The 25,375-nt window shown below is 40.0% G+C and overlaps 4 protein-coding genes and 1 non-coding gene across 6 annotated transcripts; all 5 read left to right on the plus strand.

The window, feature by feature from the left end:
* The first annotated feature begins 266 nt into the window (after positions 1-266).
* Positions 267-3,040, plus strand: pvalb5 (parvalbumin 5). 2 transcript variants are annotated; one of them, XM_067478081.1, is made up of 5 exons: positions 267-441; positions 982-1,058; positions 1,955-2,087; positions 2,390-2,499; positions 2,756-3,040. In XM_067478081.1, exons 2-5 carry the CDS (start codon positions 998-1,000, stop codon positions 2,776-2,778), a joined length of 327 nt encoding a protein of 108 aa, XP_067334182.1. In that variant the 5' UTR covers positions 267-441; positions 982-997; the 3' UTR covers positions 2,779-3,040. The 2 variants fall into 2 exon arrangements, with proteins under 2 accessions (XP_067334182.1, XP_067334181.1); XM_067478080.1 differs by having other exon boundaries at positions 268-441; positions 964-1,058.
* A 1,643-nt stretch (positions 3,041-4,683) lies between these two features.
* On the plus strand, positions 4,684-7,148 carry LOC137100322 (parvalbumin beta-like). Its single transcript, XM_067478079.1, has 5 exons — positions 4,684-4,801; positions 5,645-5,712; positions 5,986-6,118; positions 6,496-6,605; positions 6,856-7,148. Exons 2-5 carry the CDS (start codon positions 5,652-5,654, stop codon positions 6,879-6,881), a joined length of 330 nt encoding a protein of 109 aa, XP_067334180.1. The 5' UTR covers positions 4,684-4,801; positions 5,645-5,651; the 3' UTR covers positions 6,882-7,148.
* A 1,446-nt stretch (positions 7,149-8,594) lies between these two features.
* Positions 8,595-10,489, plus strand: LOC137100321 (parvalbumin beta-like). Its single transcript, XM_067478078.1, has 5 exons — positions 8,595-8,733; positions 9,297-9,363; positions 9,472-9,604; positions 10,000-10,109; positions 10,210-10,489. The coding sequence occupies exons 2-5, from the start codon at positions 9,303-9,305 to the stop codon at positions 10,233-10,235; spliced, it is 330 nt and encodes a 109-aa protein (XP_067334179.1). The 5' UTR covers positions 8,595-8,733; positions 9,297-9,302; the 3' UTR covers positions 10,236-10,489.
* Positions 10,490-14,260: 3,771 nt separating this feature from the next.
* Positions 14,261-14,332, plus strand: trnaq-cug (transfer RNA glutamine (anticodon CUG)). Its single transcript has one exon. It is a non-coding gene; the product is annotated as a tRNA-Gln (tRNA).
* A 1,033-nt stretch (positions 14,333-15,365) lies between these two features.
* Positions 15,366-18,101, plus strand: pvalb8 (parvalbumin 8). The gene is made up of 5 exons (XM_067478445.1): positions 15,366-15,642; positions 16,089-16,156; positions 16,600-16,732; positions 17,179-17,288; positions 17,797-18,101. The coding sequence occupies exons 2-5, from the start codon at positions 16,096-16,098 to the stop codon at positions 17,820-17,822; spliced, it is 330 nt and encodes a 109-aa protein (XP_067334546.1). The 5' UTR covers positions 15,366-15,642; positions 16,089-16,095; the 3' UTR covers positions 17,823-18,101.
* The last annotated feature ends 7,274 nt before the right edge of the window (positions 18,102-25,375 follow it).

Below are 25,375 nucleotides of genomic sequence, written 5' to 3' on the forward strand. Positions count from 1 at the left end.
GATAATTACTATTATATATATATACCAAATATTACTTGGGTATTTGTGTTTTGTATTTCACATCACATAATTAATAGCATCAACAGTAATAGTGGTGGATTTTGTAGCAATCACATAAAATCAGAAGTACTAGAATAAATATTCAATTAAAATGCATTTATATTTATGAGTATTATATGATTGGTGTATTTTTTGTGTGCCTGCAAATTTGCAACATACTATGAGCAACAAAATTATCTGCTCTGATTAACTGATGAAGGAGGAGGAGGCGCTCTGTGGTGCAGGGGAAATCTCCCTGGGTTTGAGGACAGATAAGTGAGGTTGCTTTTTGCTCTCTGGATCACAAAGCTGCAAGAGAGAGTATTGCTGGTTTATAGGCACAAAGCAAAAGAAGCAGATATCTGTGCATTTGAGGCAGTGTCCAACCTTACCCGAAGCACGGTGAGTAACAAGTTTTTTGCAAATTCATGTGCAGGGCACTGCTTGTCTGATGATAGCTGGCAGCTGTCTGTGTGTGATCATCTTAGTTGTTTTGCTTTAAGAGAAGAAGAAATAAATATTAAAATGCAGAAGGGAAAATATGATGTTGATTTTCCATCTTTGTGTTTGCTCCTTCAAGTCACAACAACTTTCTCATTTTAAGACACAAAGCTTGGATCATCAGTCAATTTTTTCTAAATTATGTTTGATGATCAAATGTCTCTTCAACTAAGAAAACCTTTATTTAGCTATGGTATATTGTTAATGTGGTTGTACCTCACTGCCATAATGGTACAGCCCTACAAATAAAAGGTACAACTCCTTACTTTTAACATTGGTGATGTTCCTGACCACTACCCTTGGAGGAATGATAATGCAAAATCCATCCATAAGTTCTGACTGTTATTTGACAGAGACTGTTATCTGACTGCAGAAAATACCTGCTGTTACATTTACTGTCACTTTGCATTTCTCCTGTGCAAGTGTGTGTGTATCCCTCAGGCAGCAACAGAGAACCATGGCATTTGCAGGGATGCTGAGCGACGAGGACATCACGGCTGCAGTCCAAGCTTGTCAAGGTGAGTCAGCTTGCACACAAATGCATTTGCACGCAGGGAGACACACAGTTCGAATCATTAACACTAGAACACAAACTCCTTTACAGTGGTTTCCACATCCACTTACATTTTGCACACAGAAGAAAAGGCATTGTTAAGCCCACTCCCAGAGGAGAAACCAGTATAGTGTGTTTTTCACAGAGGGGACAGGGAGCCGGTAGGTAACCAGGCAGCCATGTGGCAGGAGAGCAGTAACCACCCAGATACCACAGTGTTTATGTTGAGTGTTCACACAGAGAAGACCAAATCACACCAACTATACAGCCATCACATCCCAAAGCACTTAATTATTTATCTCTAATAATTATGTCTGCATGACAAGACAGACAGATGAAAATCAAATGTCAACGCTTATATTCATTTTATTTGAGAAATCCCCTCAGTTGGCAATGTTTTAGGCAAGATAACATTCAAACTTTGTTAGTTGTACTTCACTTTTTGCATGTATCAGTAAGATTATGCTGTAAGTATTAAGTCAGGGTAAATTAGTCAACCAGTCATCTTTGGCAAATTATTATAAGTTGAAATCATCATCAGAATTTCCGTTTGAATGGCGAAATAAATAAAGGGCTTTAAACATTTAGTTTTGCATCAAAGCCAGGGGCATTAGTTAGCATGCTTTGACTGTTCCAATGGCATAATGGCGTAGCCTATAATGGTACAAGACAGTGATGTGCTACAGGGTGTATATTGGTAAATGTCATTGGCTGAAGAATGAAAGTCATCTGAGCGAATGAGTAAATGCGACATCTCTATTCACCCCCATGCCATTTTTGCTTTCTTTTCATTCTGTGATTGACCTCTCACTCCCACATCTGTCTTTCATTCTTGTTCTCTTTCTCTGTATGCCTTTGCAGCTCCAGGCACATTTGACTTCAAGTCATTCTTTGCACAAGTGGGATTGACTGGCTCATCTGAGGCTGATGGAAAAAAAGTGTTTACAGTCCTGGATCAAGACAGGAGTGGATACATAGAGGAGGAGGAGCTCAAGTAAGGATGGAAAATGTGCGCGTGTGTGTGTTATAAGGCTCGAGCAAGTGCATGTGTGTTACAATGATGTTGTAACTCCCTTGTGATAGCCCTCAAGCGGAAGTATATGAATGGAGCAGCATTTCTGTCTGCTATGAATGAAATGGCTAACACATGAGGAGAGGACTTGTGAGTGATGGAGAGGGGAATTAAGGAATTTCTGAAAGGCCTAGAGGAAAGGAGAAGTCCATCATAAAAGATAAAGTCTATGATATTTTATCACTGCTGTTTTTTTGTTTGTTTTTTTGCTGTTATTGCATCAGACGGTTCCTTCAGAATTTCTCTCCGGGAGCGAGGGAGCTGACTGCGGCTGAAACCAAGAATCTGATGGCTGCAGGAGATAAGGATGGGGATGGCAAGATTGGGATGGAAGGTGGGTGGTTGTAAAACACCTGAAAAACTGTTGACAAATGAGAATAGGGGCCATCTGTACTGAGGAGCTGTCCACTACTTAGTGCTGAAATTGCAATCTATAAAAAGCACACAGAAAAAACACAATGGAGCTTTGTACTCAAACAAGCAAATAAATAATTTGTTGTTTGTTTAGTCATCTTTCTTAACTATAATACTGCATGACACGGATTTGCCTGCAGAAAACTAAAGCCACTGTTTCTTTTTCTCTTCCTCAGAGTTCTGTTGCCTCCTGAAATAAAGAGACAATATTTATGTATCTTCATGGCTGTCTTTCCCTAATTTAAATAACAGGATTCTTATGGAAATCATGACTTTCCAGATTGTCTGATGCAATAACCACCAACCTCAGATATTCTGTACCTGCCTGCTGCTCTCCTTGGTGATGTGATGCAATAATATTTAATGTATGTCTGGTGAGCAGATAGGTAAAGCTAGATATTAGATGTTTATTTAATCAACCGATTACCTGGAATGGAATAATAAACATATTTAAAATGTGATGTCACTGTCTTTTTCTCCTGCCTGTGGTGGACAATATATTAAGTGTCTCATGTTATTCTATGACTTGGGTGTTTAGGGGTTTAAATTCCCTACAACCTTAATATTTAGTCCATGCATCGTTTCCTAAATGTGTTCACGCAGACCAGATTATAAGAAGAGCCAGACCACTGATAAGATTAGTGAATGATACATTTTAAGAGTCCCTAAATGATTTACCACATAGAGCTGCAGCATAAATAGAAAACGCTTGTAGACTTTTAATGTGCTTCATAAAACCCTGAGTCAAGCTAATTCAATTGGAATTTGCGAGTCCAATTTCACAAATTTTAAGAAAACGGTTTGTTTTAAACTGATGAAAATATGCATAATAAATCAAAGGACATATGGGCTTTACAAAAAATTCCAGACATTTTCCTTATTAGGACTTTTACTGCCTTCTACTGGATGGATTTTGGTAGAAACATCTTCCATAATCATTTATTATAGAGAACATTTGAAAAACAAACATAAAATCCACAAAAATCCATTCATCAATCCCACATGACTGGCAGAAGCATTGAGAAAAGGAAGTCCTCCTCCTTGATTAAGATATTTTTGTGTGAAGCTGTGTGCTGGACCAGTGAAACATGTCAGCATGTTGCTAACTTGTTTACATGTTCACGCATGCACTTGTACATCGTACAAGAAATACTCAGAATGATAGGGACATTTCCTACTAAGGAGAGGGATCTGGTGCCCCAAAGTGTAGTCCGTGTTCGGACCCTGGGTCCGTTTGAAACTTGACTCACTGCTTAGGGTGCAGTTGGACCTTATGGAACAAACTGGTTAAGGTACAGCTACTAAACGTCAGAGGACAACATATATCTATCATTTGAGACAGTCTAAGCATGGTGTTGCAACTCAAGTCCTTCAGATGCAAGAATAGAAGGTCTTACTCAAGTACTTTATGATGAGCTTGTGATGCAACAGAGAAGAGTCGGAATAAAATCTGCATCGAAAATAAGCAAGCAATTGAGCAAAATTACCTGTGGACAAGCATAAACACTTGCAGGCACAATTATTACATTTTGCTGGTATTGTTTGAGACAAACTATCTTATAAAGTAAAATTGTATTTGGTTGGCTATTCAGTATTATTAAATTGTAATTGTATTACCAACTACAACATATAATAGGCAGGTTATAACAGGATAACAAGTATATAAACCATATGTAGGCCTCCATCATGGTCAGGACACAAACGAGAAACTAATAAGGGAGGGGCCCAACAGGCTTTTAGTGTTAATTAAATATTTATTGTATTAATTAAGTGGTCAAATTGACATTGCTGCTCATTCAGGTTTTTCCTCTCAAACCAGCCTAGGAGACATGGTCTGTATGACCCACTCACGTATTTCCATTTTTTTTCTTTTATAATCCCATATGGAACTTGCAGCATCAAAATCAGCATCTTGAATGTTGTCTATAAATCATATGAGAGCAACACGTCCCGTGAAGTGAGCGGGGAACGGGCCCGCTCATGTTTCCACACGTCTAGCTATAGGCCTCCTCACACATGGTAGCATCCTCATTTGTTCACCTAAAAATAGGTCGAGACTAGTAGACACATTTTTTCGAAACCCATGCATCTTGGTACCTGATACTGATACTCAAATCTCTGTAAATGGTGTTGCACAAGGATATATAAGAGAGGGCGAAAGGGGCTTGGGGGCATTCATTCGAGTCCGCCTTGGTTTTCACTCGCCTCAACGCAGCGCAAAGGTGAGTGGGAAGTGTGACACGCACTGACTTCTGGCAGATTACACTAAGGCTGAAGGGAATGAGATAAGGAAATGCCCCGTGGACTATAAACTGTAGAGAGGGACGGAAGCAACGGAGCAGCGTCGATTCATAAAAACGCATAAGGGATTTCAGCAATTCTAAGGATCGACTTTTGTGGATGATAATCGCGCTATTTTGCATTATTTGTGTTATTGGATGAAAACACACACACACACACACACACACACACACACACACACACACACACACACACACACACACACACACACCAAAAGCTACCAACGCGTTTGACATCACTGCGTTTTCCCAGCTGCTTTGCTTATTTGTGGCTGTGGTTCACGTTGCCGAGATTTGGCCTCTCAGTGGGAGCATCATCATTTACGTTCCATAGCAGCGTAACGCTTTGGGACAAACAGAGACAGACCTGTACTGATTAGACACCCGGAAAGCAATCTTTAGTAAATCTTTAGCCAATTAAAATGGGACTGGTTGTAATGCATGGCAATATTTGCAAATCAAAGCAACTTGGTATTTTAATCGTGAGCAAAAAAACAATTGACATTTAGTGTAATTTAGTGCCTTTTTATTCTCTTGTTATAGTATAACTGGTTTATACTTGAATTTAGCCGATAGGCCTTTGTGAAGCTCTGTAAAAGTAAAACACCAGCTAAACTCTCTGAACACTTGTAGGAAGTCACTGAGGCCCAAAGAGCATGTGCACTTTTAGCTGTTAGCTTTAAATAAGTGTAATTGTAATGTAAAATTCTATAAGATACTGTTTGCTTATTCCAAGCCTCAACCTTGTCATCTCATTTTTCAAAGATAAAAAATGGCCTTCGCTGGTGTCCTCAATGATGCTGAGGTGAAAGCAGCTCTGGACGGCTGCTCAGGTAAGCTTCACCTTCCTTTGTTATATATCAAATGATAAAGTCACCGCATTGCATTCATTCTTTTTATCACAAGTATTATTCTTTTCATGTTATACATGTTGACTGCACACTGTTACTACAAATTGGCTGAGATCAAAACGCACTAAAGTCTCAGTTTCATAATGTGCCACATAAACTGGCAAACCACAGTTATCGTATCACATCAACACTGACGTCTTGTGTTGTGCCTATGCAGTGGGCTGGGTGTTAATGGTGTTCAAATGTGTGTTCCAGCTGCTGACTCCTTTGACTACAAGAAGTTCTTCCAGACATGTGGCCTGGCCAGCAAGTCCTCAGATGACGTCAAGAAGGCCTTCAAAATCATTGACCAGGACAACAGCGGCTTCATTGAGGAGGATGAGCTGAAGTAAGACATTCCAGCAATTCATACTTGCAGATGACACTCCGAGATGGCCCCCCGAGGCCAAAAATATACACAAGATATAACATTACTGCGTTGTGTATATGCTGGGTCAAGTCAACCACAAAGCTGGCCTATATTTTCTCCTCATTTGTCCATTTTAGATACGTTTTACCTTTAATCTGAGAGTCAAATAACACAGAACCTAAAGAAATTAAACACATTTAAATAGGTCACATTTAAAAAATACCTGAACGTTTTCAGCGTTGTACATAAAATTCCGAATGGGCAGGCTTTATAAAAGGCTACATTTTCATTGAGAAATCTCAAGCACAGACACACTCTTGAAGATTTTCTGAGACGTATGCTTGTCCACCCTCCAGGCTGTTCCTGCAGAACTTCTCTGCTGGTGCCAGAGCACTCACTGACAAGGAGACCAAGGCTTTCCTCGCTGCTGGTGACAGTGATGGTGATGGCAAGATCGGAGTTGATGGTAAGAGTCCTTACTGGAGCATAGCACACTTTCCTACATATATCTAAATGCAGCAGAACACAGCAGATACATGACAGATACAAGATTATTGAAGATGCCTGTTAGCAATGGACTATAAATTAATATGTGTTATCATTTTATATTTAATGCCCAATATCTGCACAGACTCAGATTCCTGATGAAAGAAATGACATAAGAACCTGAATACATTTTGCTCTCAACTAATGCCAGTTTCATTCTACTTTCACAGAGTTTGCTGCCCTTGTAAAGGCATAAATTTCCACTGACCAAGATCCACTTCTTTTCATGGAACTGCAAACTCCCCGAGCAAGCTTCAGTAATCATCAGCTGAAGAATATTTTTTATACCTTATTTATGAGTTGCCTGCGGACTATTTCTCAACATGGAGCACATACTTTACTGTTATGTTATTCAGGTGTGTTATATGTTCTGAAAAATGACTTGTGAGCACTGTGCAACACTATCTGCACCTTTGAGGAAGAGTGAAAAACCAGGAATAAATACTCTTTTGGTGTAAAGTCATCTGATTCAGGTCAGTCATCTTTGCATTTGTCAAACATGGTGCATTGTACAACCCAGTGTTTTTCAAATAGCTGTGGCTGTGTCAACACAGTGGGCTAAGGATAAGGCGGTGCCAAATGACTTTCCACCAGCCAGGGTTTTTGAATGCTCAGGAGGTGCTGAAAGACAGGTGAATTAACCTGCCCAGCACTTGTTTTGATAATTGGTTAATGAGAAGGGGAGTGCTGCTGGACTCCAGCTAAGAGATGGCAAGCACAGTAGGAATGGCCCTGGGGCTTTGGTTGCATACTCCCTGAATCCAGAGAGGTTTGCAATGGATAGCTGTCACACATAGTGTAATTAGATGGTCTGTTCCAAGGTCTTTTTTTTCACCATCTGCTGCGTAGTCAATTTGATGATGTGCTGTGGCAACAGGAGAGCTATTAACAGCCACCATTGCATCAGCAGGACTTTTTAGCAGCTTATATCTGCTGCAAAGATGCAGATCTATAATCTAAATACCCCTCAACAAATGATCTAATTTTCTTTTAGTATTTGGAATGTGCATTAAATATTTAGCAGCCTCACCCCTCTGCCATCATATCAAAGTCAAATTAGAATTCCAGTAGACGTTATGAATGCTTAAGGGAACTGCAACTCAGCAATATGTAAACCCTCAGCCCTATCCGATGACACCGGAGCTTGTTACCATCAACCGGTGGTCAAAACAGAAAGATGTGTGTTTTCCCAAGGTTGCTGAACAGGAATGTGCTGCCATCTACAGATCAAAGTTGTTCTCTCGGCAGATTGGAGATGTCAAGTGTAATGACAGGATAAACTCAATCAGAATCTCTTTCTGTTTTAACTTGGTATAAAGAGAGAAATAAGACCAACAGCACGTATTTGAATAGTACAATGAATTGCAAAGAAAAGGGGCTGTGTGGAAAGCTATTAAGGTAAAAACATTCTTATCATATAAATCATATAAATTCAATATAGGACAGACTCAAATTTGGAAAATCAGCATAATCACTGCTATGTGCTTGATTTGGTTTATATATGCCCAAAATTAACACAATGCGATTTAACACCAGCTTTTTAAATGTTATGTTTTAATGGCAAGAATCCCACAAAAACCTTAATGGCTTACTGGCATAAGTAAACCATGCACATTAATTTTGTTTATGAATGGAATAGTGTGTTCTTCCCAAATCAAAACGAGGAAAAACAACCAATAAGTGCCACTTACTCCAGCTCTAATGCATGCATGCTCAGTATCCCTCTTGAATATGGTTGTCTGTTGCCAGCAGCATTTCCAATTCGTCCTCTTCAGCAGCAGCGCGCGCACCTATTCTTAGCACTGAGGGGACGTTAAAGACTTCTCCAAACACACCTTTTAAGCGTCTTCATTTGTGAAACTTAAAATAGACCGCGCTCTTGCTACCGGGTGAATTTTCGCCACCCCCTCCTCGGTGTCAGTTATCTTATGCCTCAGATTTCGACGGGGTGAAACTATAAAAGGTCACCGAGAACACCGGGAAGATCACTGCAGTCGACTCGAGTCTTGTCCGTATCACCTGTGCACTACAGAGAAAAGACACCCGAGGTGAGTTTGAATGACAGGAGGAAAGAAACACCGGGACCCATGCAGCATCACGATCCGCATCTTTGAGAAAACAATCATGCCCTTGTTTTAAAACACTTTGCTTTTTAATAAGGACTAGGATTCAAAGGACAACATCTAAAGAGAGAAATTCACTTTTTTTTCCCGCCTCAGCTGCATGAAGACGCAACAAGACGGGAACAAGTGTCAAACTCAGCCTATCGAATGGGATTTGGAATTGCAACATAAAATTTGCTATTAACAGACAAATGGATTTAATAATTTGCCATTTAAAATGTGTAATTTAGTTTGAAATTAGCTGAATGTATTTTTGCAGCAGATTCATGCAAACTCATGCAAATGACATTGTAACATTCAGCGTCTATTCAATGCAGAGCATCACTTATTTTTAAAGATAAAGTAACCTAAATATGAATATGATGAATCCGCAAAGCTTGTGATACTAAAACGCTCCGTTCTGCACAACCACCTACTGCATAACTTATTTATAACCTGCCCTCGTTTAAAACGCTATAATTAGTGTTTTATTTTATTTTGTTCTGCAGAACAAAATGGCCTTCGCAGGTGTACTGAATGACGCTGATGTCACTGCAGCCCTGGATGCGTGCAAAGGTAAGTCCTCAAGCGACAACTGGGCTACAAAATCACAGCGTCCTCCTCCAGTTGGGGGCATCACAATCACTGTGCGTGGATGTTAGTAACAGCCTGCGTTGATTTCAGCCGCTGACTCATTCGACTACAAGACGTTCTTCAAAACCTGTGGTCTGCATGGTAAGTCCGCGGACGAACTCAAGAAGGCCTTCACCATCATCGACCAGGACAAGAGCGGTTTCATTGAGGAGGACGAGCTGAAGTAAGACACACACCTGCATCATACAACAAGGGGAATCAATGACTTTGTTGTTATTTGGCTGCACAAATTTTGTAATACAAAGTGAATAGCAGCAGCCTATAATACTGTTCTAATCAGGTTGTGGGGGCTGTAGCACAATTTGAGAACAGTGGTATCAAACTATCTTTAGCAAGTGCTCTATTTAACATAAGCTGTATTTTTTCATATTACATATTTCATCCAAAAATGCCAATAATAAGGTTTTTAAAGAGAATGTGTTTACAGGAAGATGGCACATGTCCTCGTATGAATGTGTGGTCCAGTAATATTCTGACTGCTCAACCTGAAGTCAGACTGCACGTGGAAAATGTCTGCAGGAACCAAGGGCCCGTGAACTAACCACCGTCTCTCCGCAGGCTGTTCCTGCAGAACTTCAAGGCTGGCGCACGCGCACTGACCGACAACGAGACCAAGACTTTCCTCAAGGCCGGTGACACCGACGGCGACGGCAAGATTGGTGCTGATGGTATGGACTCTCATGAGCTCCTATTCATGCACTGCGGGTATGACATTCTCTTATCGTGGAGACTAATCATCAACTGTGCGCCTCTTCTGTCTCCCTGCAGAGTTTGCTGTCATGGTTAAGAAATAGTGAACTACAACAGCTGCTGTGATGGAACAACAAAGCCCACGTCGACCTCCCCCATTTCATCTGGATATAAATAATTTTTATACATTTGCTCAAGAGACCTTTCCTCCTATGAAACACCATGTCCAAAAAGGATGATTGTGAATGTCGCTCGGTTGTAATCATGTCTTAAATATGAAGTTTGCTTACTGTAAAATCTATGATGCACTTTCCAGGAACGAACGGTAAAAAATAATAAATATTCTTTGGCTACGGTGCTATTGCCTTCTTTCTTCCATTTTTAGAGTGTTTTCTCTTTTTCACCAATTGAGTTTCTTGGCACAGAGTGTTACCAAAGCATGCACTGTATACATCAAATAGTGTACATCCCTCTTTCGCAGAATTGTAGGCTTATGCACAGTTTGTGTGTGAGTGTAGGGGTGTGTGTGACCGTGTACAGTTACGCAGCTCCACTCAACAGCCACTAGATGGAGTTAGTTCCATAGTTGAAGTTTGGACAGACTCATCACAGACAACACGTAACTTAATGATGTGGCCATAAAAACAACTGATTAGACATTTGATGCCCTCCCTGCAAACAGTGAGAAACCAATTATTCACCCAGGCAACAAGACGAAAGGCGCATCTTAAATCTTAATCTTGTAATGGTAGTTATAATAAATTTAAAAACATGTTCACACTCTATACTACAGTGCAGAGAGAGGGGTTGGGAGCTTGTAGCTTCAACAATTGGGATTAAATAATGTTTAATTTTACTCCATGGACTCGTCCCATTTGTTTAAGAAAAAAAAGATTGAGGTTGTTCTAAATGAACAGGGATTAGGCTTGTAAAGAGCATGAGCACATGTAAATGAATAAATGATCGCCCAGTAACAGTATAGTCTGTGAGGTATCAACATGGAGCACGCCATTGTGCACCGGGTGTGGATAAAGTCACACACTTGGTTTATCCGGTGTCCTCAGTTTCTTTTTCACACAGTCTGGAGGAAATTATTGAGTTTCTCTTCACCCGCTGAGGCATCTATACACCAGAAATTCACAGAACACTATCAGACGTGACATGTGGAGGGGGCCCATTAACAAGTTGGCACTGGAATTAGGTTTAGGAAAGGTTGACAGTGACCGGCCGAGAAATACAAGCTTTTTATTCAATAATGAAAGACACCTTATTGCTGCCAAGGTATTAATCAAAAAGCTACTGCGCAGACATTGTGAGAAAAATTCATGCACACAGCTGCATGGTCTTGAGTTTTATCATTGCCATCTCTTTAACTAATATCTTAATACTCGTATACTTGCAATACGAAAAAATAAAATGGCTGTTCATCCACCCTGGACAGCAGGTTGCTATGTTGAATAAATGTGACTACAAGTTATAATAGAAAAGTTAAAAACACATTTGTTGTTCTCTGTTATTTGTTTAATAAATGAACTGAAATGTCTTACTCTGCAATTCCCTGCAATACGATTCTGTGAGCAATAGAGCAAGAAAAGGTGGTAAAATAATCTCTGCAGCTTTGGGTGTTCCAAGGAGCTGAGTGGAACTGTAAAACTGAAGACATTTTGGAGCCACTAGGAGTCTCTCTATACTAGAATACCTTTGCTAGAAGGCTTTGGTGGGGGGGGGGTGACTTTTTCTGTGGTTGATCGTTTTTGATAGAGATGGGAGAACCTGTCAGAAGGACAGGATCTCAGCAGCACTCCAGGCCCTCATGGTAGTGGTTAGTTGAATGCGTTTGAATAAAGGGCAGATGGAGGCTCATTTTGAGCCTTTTAAAGAACCTTTAAAGACTTTCATGGCGTGACCCAATTAAATTACGTTCCGGTCTGATGAGAGACAAAATTAACTCTCTGGGCCGGGCGAACACCGGGCAGTGCTCATCTCCTACAGTGAAGTGGTCAGAGTTAAGGAAAGGATGAATGAAGCCTAATATGGAGAAGCCCTTGATGGAAACCTGCTCTAGAATGCATTTGACCTGAGCCTACGATGAGAGCTCATCTTTCAACTTGACAATGACCAAGGACAATACTCTGTTCTTGAATGTCCCAGCCAAATGTCAGACTAAAACCTGATAAAACATCTTTGAGAGACTTGATGATGACAGTTTAGAGACAGTTTTCGTTTCGTTTAATTTCACTTAAGTTGCCAGGTAATAGCTCACAATCACAAAACAATAAGTTGTTGTGAAATGTTTTTACATTAGCAGCTTTTACAATACATATTCAGAAATGTTAATTAAATAACAACTTAGTGCAAAAGTAACCCAAAATCAACATTGCAAAAAAAAAAAAAACCTTTATTAAAAGTCAGTAGTTTTAAATATCTTTAAGAACATGAGATGAATGTGTCCTCATCTTTTGTATAGTATATGACTTATGCTTAAAGCCATTGAAGTCCACTTACAAGAAGAGGAAAGAGACACAAAGTTTGACTGTTGTTTTTTGCTTTTGCACTTGCCCACTTCCTATGCTGACCCACTTTGTCGTTTTGGAGTTTGGTTGCAATGAACTATCTGAAAATCACAAAATTACATAAAAATAAAGTTAATGACAAAACAGATAACAGATATTCTACATGAGAGCAAAAATCATATGGTTATACCAGACAAACTAATCATTTGTCCTCACAAATTGAAAATTGGGCTCTTGAAGCTGATGGAGGATGGAGAAGTAGTTCTGCATTACAATGACTAATACAATGGAAATGTAGGGTTCCTAGTAGTTAAAGGAATAATTTGAATTTCTTATCTCAAGATTGTATGAGTTGCTAACCAATAATGATGTAGTTTTGTCAACCTAAACTCCGGTTGGATATTTCTCAACCAGCCCCATGTTTGATGGACAACAGCAGCGTCAAACAATTGCACCAATTTAGTACTCAATACTAAAAGTATTGTTGTCAAGGTGTAAATGTCCTTCAGCAGTTGACCAAATTTGCTGCAGCTGTTGTTGATGTGGAGATGTTGGGAATTCTCTAACAAAAGCCTCCTTCATATACTTATGAACACCCCCACCCATATATAAATGTTAGTGCAAACTTTATACTGTGAGTTCAGGGTCGCCCTTCCCGACCCAACCCTTCCCAATTTCTGCTGGGCTAGAGACCGGGTTGGCGCCTGCTGGGGATGGGGATGGGCTGTGGGGGATTCAGTGTCTTGCCCCAGGGACACTTTGACATGTGGTCGGGAAGAGCGGGGCGCAAAAAAAAAGAAGAACAGCTTAGCTAAAATAATGGGAAATTACAGTCACTCTTACAGATAAGACCATTTTGTTCTCATCAAAGAAGTCACAGTTGCTCCTCTGCATTTTCTTGGTCTTTATTCAAATTCAACTTCCAAAATCAAGAGAATGTGCATCATCTACAGTCAAGACACAACTTACCTGTACAATATGTTTTACCCATGATGTATTCCAATATGCAGTTAAACTTGTGGTTCAAAAATTGTACTGTAGAAATTACTGCAATGTGGAGTGTGATTGTCACACTGCTTTTTGATGATAATTATGCATATCAGTATACACTTATTTTATATTTATATTATCTCATGTCATTCATTGTATACACATCTTTATATTTTACAACACAGACTGATTTCATTCATTTCATTTAGAAATATGAGCAAACACACCCTGGCATAATAGAAATACAGTGTATTTTAAAAATACAGTTAAAAACGTTTCTTTAACCAGTGTCTCATTGACTTGCAGTCAGACACCTGACGTCACATCCTGACGTCACTCTAAAACTAATTACATGTACTGTGACCCGTGTTGTAGAAGTGCAAAAAAAATAGCCTGAACTATGGTTACATTGTGTCTAACAGGCAAAGAAGACAAACCTTAAATGTCGAACTTTTGTTCAATATTCCTAGTAAGTGAACTCACCCCTCATAGGGATGAGGAGTGAACGAGCGAGTGGTTTCAGGCAGGACATCCCTGGCCTTTGTTCTAACGTAGGATTCCCCAAGTGTCAGGTTTCTGATAATGACACTTTGGAGAGATTTCCAGAGGTCACGCATCGCGGTCATGGTTCCATGGTGTAATGGTTAGCACTCTGGACTCTGAATCCAGCGATCCGAGTTCAAATCTCGGTGGGACCTATCGGTTTTGCGACTGTACATATATAATGTTCCTGCTTCCGTTTCAGAAACGCCTAATTTCAAGCTGTTCAAATTATTTAGTATATGCAATTCTGTCTTTCACCGCTCCCACACAACACACACACCACACAGACACATTTGCTGCATATGCAGACCTTATACTAACCTTCCATTATGGGGGGAGAAGCTGGGGGGAACCGGATAAGAGAACCCAAACAGGTCGTTTTGCTTGTGGACAAACGCACAGCTTGCAGCTACACGGGGCAAATGACCAAACCCCAGTACTGAAATCAGTGCTAAGCTCTGTAGCATTATGCGCTGCAGCCATAGGCAGCGGCATCACCATCACGGGGAGACGGGACTTGCCGACAGCAGAGGGTGACCTCGGGCTCTTTAATCAGCACAGCTGACAAAGCAATTCAAAGGAGCTGTCCGCTGTCAATATGAGAGTGAGAGGAGGTTATGAAGCAGCGCCCCTGTGATGAGGTGCGATTACAGTGTGTGAGTGACTTGGCTGGAGATCGCCTGAACCCCAGTTTCTGTGTGGGCATATGGGGAAGGGAAGAGTGTGATGCTTTCTTTCCAAGACACATTACGGCAGATAACTCACAGGAGGTTGCGCACGAATTGACCCGCTGTGATGAATCCGTATTACCCCGAGCTGGTGCCCCTGACATGAGACGCGTTGTCTTTCTGCAACACAGCGAAACTCACATGGAAAACGGTTCAATATCTGCTGACATTTCGCTTCCCGCAATTCACCTCTAAACTAACCATAAGGGCACATGTCCAGCGGGATGCGGCTCAGATGTGCTCGTTTTGGGGCCTGCTACCTCCTGTAAAAGGATATCTGGAGGAAAGTACAGGGTGGGTGGAATGGGTGGTGGGCACAAACAGACAGAGAGGGAGAGACAAGGAGAGATCCATGGAGCTCCACTACAGCCTCACTGTATTTTACTGTACCATATAATTCCAGAGGTGAGAGGAGGAGGGGTGTTTGGGATGACAGGCGAGAGTGGAGGGTGGGACAGAAGAATACGCTTTTCAACTTAATTTGCTATTTACAAGGGCGTGACAGACGTCCACGATCCGGTCCCTCTGCTCATGGGCGTTATAAATAGTAAAGGTTAATTAGTTAGTTGAGAAATTGGATCAGGGGCGGGCAGCTAGAATTTCCATAGACAGGTAACTCAAGCAATCCCTATTGTCATTGCATTCAGACCTATATAAATCGGCCTTGACGGACAGCACTCACAACATACCCTCACCTCTCAGCTGCACCACCAACCGGACGAGAAACCCTCACCACGGTAAGTCGTTGTAGGGCTTCAGGGAGGACACTGTTGTTAGGAAACTGCTGGAAACTTTTTTATTAGTCCGAAAAAGATTTTCTAGCAGTGGACTCCTGCAGACCCAGCGCACTTTCCAACAGTTTTAGAGTCCTGTTAGTTTGCTGTCAGGTGAGATGACTGTGCGCGCAAAAGGGGAGACGTCTTTGCGTTATTGGTGACCAGAGCGATAAAAAAAAAGAAAGGAAAAGAAAAGTGATTTTTGTCTCGTTTAATCTGAGCTGTGAGGCTATAGTTGGCTTCAGTGCTTTACACAGAGAAATGTTTCTATTATTTTTTAGTTTATAAGAACTTTTCAGGATCCATGGAGCTTTTCTCAGTGTCATTAGTCACCTGGATACATTTGAAGTTAGCTAATGCACCTGACTAAATGTGTTAATAATTCACTATTCTTGTTCCTCCAACAGGACTAAAATGTCACTGTCATCTATCCTTTCCGCTGATGCCATCGACAGTGCTATCAAGGACTGCCAAGGTATCGTATTCCAACTATATCATTATTGCTTTCCTCATTAGATTTTTATGTTCAGTTCTGTAAAGTATTCCTCTTGGAGTATATTCTGGCTTTATGGAAGGGTTTTGCATTAGCAGAAATTCAGCACTACCCATAAAGAAAAGAAAGCCAAGATTAAAAAAAATCAAAAAAATCCAGCATTTACGATCAAGAGTTTTTCAGGCAATGTGACTCTGGCCACAGGGACTGGGTGACCTCACATTAAATAATGTACTTTGTCAGACATTTACCAACCTATCTCCACAGTGTCAACTGACCGAAGAATATGAGGATTTGTTAATTCTAGTCCAGTGGGAAAACTCCAGACAAGATTCAAACTAAATGATAACGAGATTCATAATTCATTATAATTCAGTTTATAATTATTAATTGAACCCAATTTCTGCTGTACTTGACTCCTCTAGCACCAGATTCATTCTGCCCCAAGAAGTTTTTCCAGATTTGTGGCCTCACCAAGAAGAGCCCCCAAGATGTGAAGAAAGTTTTTGGGATCCTGGACAATGATGCCAGTGGGTTTATTGAAGAAGAAGAACTCAAGTGAGTGAGTGGTGAGCTCACAGAGTACAGATGTTTTGTTGAGCAGGATTTAATCGCTCAGTGGCTGATTTGGCCGTTCCTTCAAATAAGTGAGATTTCACTGAAATGTCTTTCTGGAAAAGTCTGTTTTTATAATATTCTAGAACAAGAAGAGAGGTGGTAAAGGGGGTGCCCATCTTTTAGTAATTTGTCAAGCTTTGTAGGGCTAAAATGAAATGTTCTCTGCTTCTAGAGTTATACATTTTGACCATTGACAGAACCTGTTACAATAGGCCTTTAATCAAATCGATAAGTCATTCTTTAGGCTTTTTTGCAGTTTGCCATATCAGTTTACATTTGGGGGAGTTTTAGATCCAGATTACTGTCTTTGTGCTTGCGTCTCTAGTTGTTGCTGAGGAGTGCTTTTCATTTCAGTTTGTATTTTTCTTGGGCCTCGTGTCTGCCAGGTTTTTCCTCCAGAGGTTTAATCCTGGGGCTCGTGTTCTGACAGACAAGGAGACCAAGAGCTTCCTGTCTGTTGCTGATGATGATAGTGATGGCCGGATTGGAGCAGAAGGTGAGAGAATGTAGTATGTGTGTTAAAAGTTAGAAAAACACTGCTCAGACAATCATTATGTTGATAATTTATGCAGGTTGACTGTTATCTGTACTCCTACTCCTAGTTGTTCTAATTCAGCATAGAGAAACGGTTGCATTCAACCGTACTAAAGCATGACATCCCTTAATCATTTTAAAGTCTTTCAAATCTCCTCACAGTTTTTCTTCTTACATTTTCTAAATAACTGCTGAATTTCCCTTTATACAACAGTACAGAAAATATGCATTAGATATTTACTGGTTACTGTTCCTAAAGAGTGGACTGGACAAATGGTGTAGATGACATTTCACAGTTTCAGGTTTAACGTTTGTAATAACAATGCTCTCTCTCTCTATTCCTCATGGTTTCATATGATTATTGTTTATATTTACATAAGAATTCACATATATTACACTCAGTTTCAGACTGATGAAGTAAATTATCGGTAGTCACATCTTACTGATGCTTCTGTTTCTTTACTCCACAGAGTTCCAGGCCATGGTATTGTCCTAAACAGCTGGATTCCAACTGTCCATCTTGATAATGGCCTCCGTCCTTTACTCCTTTCCCTCAAGGGCTGTCTTAGTTTTATTTTCAACCTAGTTAGATAAAACCTTTTGATTCATTTCATGTTGCAAGGCTCACTTCGGTCCACAAACCCACAAATTCTCATTTCTCTTTTAGTTTTCTTTTTTCTCTTCATATGTTTAACACATGTAATAAAGCTATATTGTCCAAATATAAACAATTTAGGAAATAGCTAATAAAATAAAATCAAATTATAAAATCCAAGTCATGTGTTGTTGCATTTATTCCATATGTACATTTTGTATAATGCTGTATAGTTTTGCTTAGATACAAAGACTTTAACACACACTGATCAGCCACAACATTAATATCATCTGATGGATTTAACATTGTGGGGGACAAGGGTAATGGGTTACTCATAGCCTTCATCAGAGTGGTGAAGGCCACAAGCCCAAATAATTTGATAATCTGTGTTGCAGGGTGCTGGGTAAGACGGACAGATGTTAAAACACAGTGCATTAAAACTCTATGAAGCTGATCAACTGCAGACCAGACAGAATACCAGTGCTCAACATTAAAACCACCAGGTGGTCTTAATGGTGGGGTTGATCAGTGTAAAGAACGACTAAAATATTTTATATGCCCAAAGTTGAGATCTAAACCCTCAGGAAGACATGTATTCTATAAAACAGAAAAAAGATGTCAGACTGTAAGCACACACAGCTGCACTAAACACACACAAGCACACACTTGCATACTGTTGTATACTGCATACTGTCTTTCACGGTCTTTAATTTTTTACTTGCTCTTACCTAACAGCAGAGTCAGTGTCAATGAGTCAGTGTCAGTTATATGAGAAGCGAGATGTGTCTCACATGCAGAATTGAAAACACAAGTTAGTAACGCAAGTCCCTGTAATGCAAATCACTACATTAGGGTAAATGGTGCATGTTGTGATAACAGTTAGGGTTGGGGTAAGTCTCCACCACTTGAAATTAACCTATGGTCAGTAAACTGTAATGTCCTCTAAGGTGATAGACACACAACTGTGTGTGTGTCTTTGTATGTGTATGCGGGGGAGTTTCCAGAGTCATAGCACAGAACTAGAGCAGCTAGAGAAGAAAGCAGAGGAGTTGACCTTGATGACCACCTGTGTGCCGCCATGGCAGATCGAGTGACATCTGACCTCAGCTTTGTAAATAAACCCAGCTGAACCTTGGTGCTGCTCAGGCTAGGACAACAGAAAACACACACACAGGCACGCACACCTCAGTAAGTAGCAAGTACGCACCCGCAGCCCGGTGCATTTGAGACAATCAAATATCAGATCAGATTCAGACAAGTATCCATGCAAACACATATAATCCCAAAGGAATATCTGGATATGTGTTAATTTATGCATCTCTGTGAGTTGGTGTGTAAGTGTGTGTGTGCAGACAGGAGGAAATGCATTCTCTGCAGAATGCTGCATATGTGAAAACTAGCCTTACGTGTATTACTTTGCAAGGTCTCCCTGATAGCTCAGGAGCGCTTGTTCAGGATTTATTGAAGTACAATCATTATATTACACTCTCCCCAAATCTCAGACAGAGGTTTGTCCATATTACAACTCTGCGTCCATCCTCCAAGAAACTTAAAATAGAACACAGCTATTTCAATCTCTGCACTTACAGGATTCATGGGATTAAAATTAATAACCACCTCACTATTCTCCCGCCCACTAGAGGCGCCAAAATATAGAGTACCAATTTTTACTTCCATGTTTGTGTCATTTCAATTATCTGTATATCATAGGCAGAACCTGGCTATTATCGCACACACCTGCTACTCAGACCTATAGCGTACCCTGGTATTAGCATGAGGTCATAGTCACAAATGTAGGATGTGTAGTCAGACCTGTTACTGTTTGATTAAAATGGTGTGCAGTGGTAACAAGATTGTTTCTATCCAGCAGTTTGATTCCAAGTTCTTCAAGTCTGAAAAAAAAAAACAAATTAGAAAAAGAAGATTTGTAGGCTTCTCCTTATTTCAGTTTTAGGATGCATTGGCCACTAGTAGCATAGCACAGCCACATCTCTGATAAAACTGTCAGGGGTCAAGATGCATTGTGGGTAATGTATGTGCCACTGAGTATTGATCAGAGAGAAGAATTTTTGGAACAAAAAACGAATCTGGTTTTGCTCATTGCCCTTTTTCTTTTTCTGTTCATTATCAGCCAGACAGTGTTACAGGTATGCATTTATAAATCAGTGGAAAACTAGTTTAAGTTTAGATTAAAAAAAGATGTAACTTGTGAAAAATGTGTAAATTTGAGCCTATGAGCTGTATTTCTGTAGTAAATAGTAGTTAAAGTTAATAGTTAAATTGTTATAGTTAAATTGTACTTAAAAAACACAAGAGTAACCATAAAATATATGAATAAGCAAATATCAGGTACCCATGGGAGTAGCAGTAATTTGGAGGTTATAATACAAATATATACTGTTTCTTGACTAGACATTAAACAACATTGCATTTGTAGGTTTTCTTAAACCTTATCAAACTCAACCAAAAACTGCCTTTACTTATATCCAAAACATTCCTCTTGCTTCAGGTGTCAACATATTACCACACTGCACATGCACAGAGAGACAAAACACTAATTGGATCATCATGTACCCATATCTGCTGTTATCAGTTTCAGATCCTCATGTCTGCAGACATGGCAAGTTGGCTACACTGCTGAAAGTGTGATAAGGCTGGGGAAGCCAGTGGGTAACACAAGCCAGGGGATACACAATAGAGCCATGACCCCTGCAGGTCAGGAGCGGTGAGTGGTAAACAGGAAGGAAATGTGAACCTACTGGTTGACACTGACTGCACGACGTGCTGCTGTGGGACAGACGTACAAGATAATGTGACAAACAGATTTCTGAGACAAAAGGGTACAGGGAGACTGTAGACATGGTTATTCTGGACAGCACAGTTGTCATGGGCCGATAACGTTCAACAGCTCGGGTTGGAACGTTTTCAGATTTTCTAAATGAAAATTTAGGAGAACATGATGCTCTTTTAGAATAGTCACAAAAAGGCGGCTCTGTCATCTGTATAGAACTAATGCAGCAGTTGAGATGTGACATACAAGAATAAACAGATCCAAGCAATATAGTAATCATGTACTTTCAAAACCCAATTTCTTGGAGAATTACTTATGAGAAACAGTGTGACCAATTACCAACATAAAAATGTTATAAAAGGTTAAAGGAAACTGTTAACAGTACTGAATTTACTGCAGTAGTGCGACAGCAGTAGTAATAGTAGCAGTAGGGGCAGGAGTCTGTGCTGCCTTGAAATGTTAGGTTGCAGCATGGTTAACTGTAACAAACAAGCAAGCAAACTAACCATTCACTTTAATTTATCTATGCTTAAGCAGTGTGTGAGTGCTGATACTGCCCCATACAAGTTGGGATTAGCCCATTGGGATGGACATATAGGGCTAGTCTGCTCATCTGCTTGGCACTTCAATAATTGATGCCCTTGCTTCATTGTCACCAAAAACTCATATCAAGAAAGGAGTGTCAGGCTCACCTTACTGATTAAGTCTGTGTGAAATTTTAATGTGCACCCCATCTTCAACTGATAACAAACCGATGTGCTCAGGCAAACAAAGGAATGGGAAACTGAACCATTTCTCGTCTGCTGCGCATCCAGGGTGTGTCGTGACAAGCACTCATCATATTTTAACTCATCCCCGGTTGTTCGTAGCCTGTGGCGATATCAGAGATGTCGCTATCTGATAGTCTGAAAAGACACTAATGTCGTAAAAGATTTAACTGGTGTGTGTTAGGAGGACTGAATGGGCTTTGTGAGCTCTGCAGAGGAACTCTATCCATAATGCAGGGGATGACAGCAATGCCTCTGTTCTCCGACAAGCACTAGCCCTGAGCCTATACCTAGTACACCCGTGGGTAGCGTCCCTTCATTAATGAACAATAGGATATGTACATATTAAGGGCTATTCCTAATACACATTCCTAGAAAATGTGTTTTTTGGCTTGAGAAAACTTTTTGCCCACGGGCTTATTGATTGGTTTTTGGAGATACACGGAGCTGTTTCTATTAATGCAAGTTTGCAATTTGGACTACAAGGCACACCCTGCTTAAACCCCAGAGCAGCTGTTATGTGTGCTGACTCGCTCTCAGACTGAGTAATGGCTGTCGTGGAGTGGTAGACGGGTACTTTGGAGACTTTTCCAAATGAGGAGGCACAATCAGATAAGATGGCAAGTGTCATGCGGGACAAACGTACTTTGACCAGCTGAATAATGGAGGTGAACTGTCTGGCTGGACAGGACACTGAAGAATGCCTCTGTCTGGCAGAGTTTGGCGGCTAAATGCCCTATCATATTCAGAAATCTTAAAGTAGGTAGATATTGTACACTGTAAATTCTATTTAGTTAACCTTACTTTTTAAAAAGTACACAAACCAAATGCTTTGAAAGAGCCAAGTAACCTGGAATAAGAAGGGATTTTGTACTTACAAATACTTATTAGGTGTAGTACACATACAGTTTAGTTCACTCAACTGAAAAAAAAAAAAACGTATACAGTGTACTTGTAAATCAGCATGGAGTACTCAGTTTTACTATTTCAAACAACAAAATAATTTCTAGTTCAATTCCAGCTTCTCCGCTCTTGCTGGTGCTACAGGTGCTCTGTCTGTCAAAAATCACCAGACACCGGAACAGTTTCTTTCCTCAGGCCATCACACTCATTAACAGCTGACCTCGTCCTCATCACTACATTGATGCTATCCGTGCTTTTCTGTACACACAGTACACACTAATACTCAACCACTACATCCCCACACAATGTCTGAACATGAACACTACATTTGAAGTACAAAGTACACAATTGTGTACTTGTAATTGTGTTGGAACTGCCACAATATGGCTGTGCCATTTAGCATACTTGGCCAATAAATCACTTTTAATTTGACCACATAAATGTAAAATAGACAAGCCTTAGGTATCAACATTATCCTGTCCCTGCATGTCCATAGAGCCTGCTACATTTAGGTGAAAATTATAGTGAAATATTAAAAATGAAATTTGTGCCAAAGTTAAAATCCCCTTTGATAAAATAACAGAAAATAAATGTAATTTCTGATTATGAAACATTTGCACTTGCTCAAAGTGCAATACTTATAATATAAAATATTATGTTAAAAAAATGTGTTTGCTTTACTCTTTTTGCCGTTCCAGAATAATTGCACCCAACTGTAAATGCCACACATGCACAACAACATTCTTCCACTATTCAAACCCTAATGTGAGCTGAATGCACCTTTACTGAATTTTACATTAGGTTCAATAACTACAATAAACCCGTGTATATGATTTATAGGCAGCATTTGAGGGACTGTAAACAGCTCAACGCAAAGTACAGTTTACATTTAAACTAGAAGTTTACATACACTGTTCAAACAAAAACACTTTCTCACTTTCTGACATTTAATCAAACTAAATATTACCTGTTTTGGTCAGTTAGGATTACCAAAATTATTTTTATTTGCTCAATGCCAGAATAAATAGAGAGAGAACTTTTCAGATTTTCTTTACTGCAACTACTACTGATTTCAACGGTATCTAGTGTCTATGTCAGTGCGCAAGCAGTCTGTACATGAGTGAGATATAGCACCTACAAGGCCTATCTCACCCCCTACTCTACACCCCTGCTATCTACAGCCTGACAGACACCCTTGTTCCTACATGATTTAAAGAAGTAGTTTGAACTGTCGGGTTTCAACCATCCTGTAGTGTCAGTTTTCTATCTCAGGTCTTAGTCTAGCCATCAGATCTGACTATTACCTCAGCAAAGCTGTCAGCTTAGCACACAGACTGTGTGAACAACAAATTTCCACTGCAGCCTATTTGCCACGACAGACTAGACATAAATTTAGCTGTTGAATATGTAAATGCTCTTGGCTGTGTTTTCTTTGTAAATACTTGATCTTAAATAGCAGAGAGTTTTGCAGCCACAGACCCACCTGCAGAGCTCGACAGAGACTCGACAGTGTTTAACATAACACATTATTTTCTGACACAGTGCTAACAACAACTGATCATAATAAACTTGATTCCAGTGGAAACTTAAGCACAGAGATGTTTACTTCCCCATGTACAGTGATGTTGAACAAAATAGAGGTCATGAAAATGTAATTTTGTCAACTTCGCTGCACTTTACTACATGTTCTTTAGAGACAAGCTGATGGTTGGGCCATTGGTATTGTGTCCATCAGCCTAGATTTTGCAGTGTGTCCCACACTGTTGTCACTAGTCTGAACCTCTCTATTGCTTCTCAGCCTATTCACCAGGGGAAATTGTCCAATGTATAGTCATTGTTTAGCATGATGACCCTGTCTGTGAGAGAGGCCACTAGAATAATCAGTGCACGAGAAGAGACCACATTATTAACAAGGCCAGTACAATTTGTAACTTCTTATCAGACATATCCTCAGCTAGATGTAGCTATAAAACCTCAGTGGTGAACTACAGTGGTTTGAAAATGGTGAGCAAACTCTGTATTTGTGGTGTGTTAAAGTGCCACTTGTGGGCTCAGACAAAAGGTGACGTGAGGCAAAGCAAAAACAAATTGAAAAAACAAATCACGTTGGTGAGTCTGGTCAGAAAACACCTATCTGGTTGAAGCATGTTGGGTACATCACATGCTCAACACAACATACCCACAGAACCAGAGATTCATGACAGCCCAGATACTGCCAGCTACTATGTGTATGTGTATGTGTAAATGCTCTGTTAAAGGCAATTCACGCTTTTTGCACGTGTACCCACTACGGCGATGTAAATATTATAATTTCCCAAGTCTGTGGTTGAAGTCTTTAAAGCATCTTTATAGCCCCGATAATCCTGCTTTGCAAGTGTATCAACTTCCCATGTCCAAAACAAGTAAATCTAATGTATGAAAGGTAAATTATGTACTGTTTATTAACACATTCTTGACACTTTATCTTGTTAGACAACTTAGTTTCCTTTTCTTTTCTTTTTTCAACAGTTGCCATTACATTTAGTAATGCACATTTATGGAACATGTCAGTGTATGCATTTATAAATTGTAGCATGGTGTGTGTCTGTAGTACAAGCAAGTGTCCCCTTCTGAGCAATCACAAAGCAGGAATTAGCCTTTAGGAATTGAAAAATGGGTGGCAAGCCCTGCAGTAGGTGGCCTGCTTACACCCTTGTTCCCCTTTACATCTGTCTCTATGTGAATGTATATCAAAGGCCTTTTTACTTTTTAACTTTAACAAAGCAGTGTGTCTTGACTTCTGTGGTAGTCTGTTACCTTTCTACCAGTGCACCAGAACAACCTGATTTATCAAGCAGCATCTCCTCATCGTGGCAATTTAATTGAAAACATTTTCTTATATTTTGTCACATATATTGGAGCAATGTAAATGCATATTTTGAATTTAAACAACCAACAAACATGAACATCTTTATGGAGACAAATGCTCACAGTAATGCCAGTTTGCATTTTCT

This window comes from Channa argus, chromosome 15 (assembly GCF_033026475.1).
Source record: "Channa argus isolate prfri chromosome 15, Channa argus male v1.0, whole genome shotgun sequence".
NCBI classification, from domain to species: Eukaryota; Metazoa; Chordata; class Actinopteri; order Anabantiformes; family Channidae; genus Channa; species Channa argus.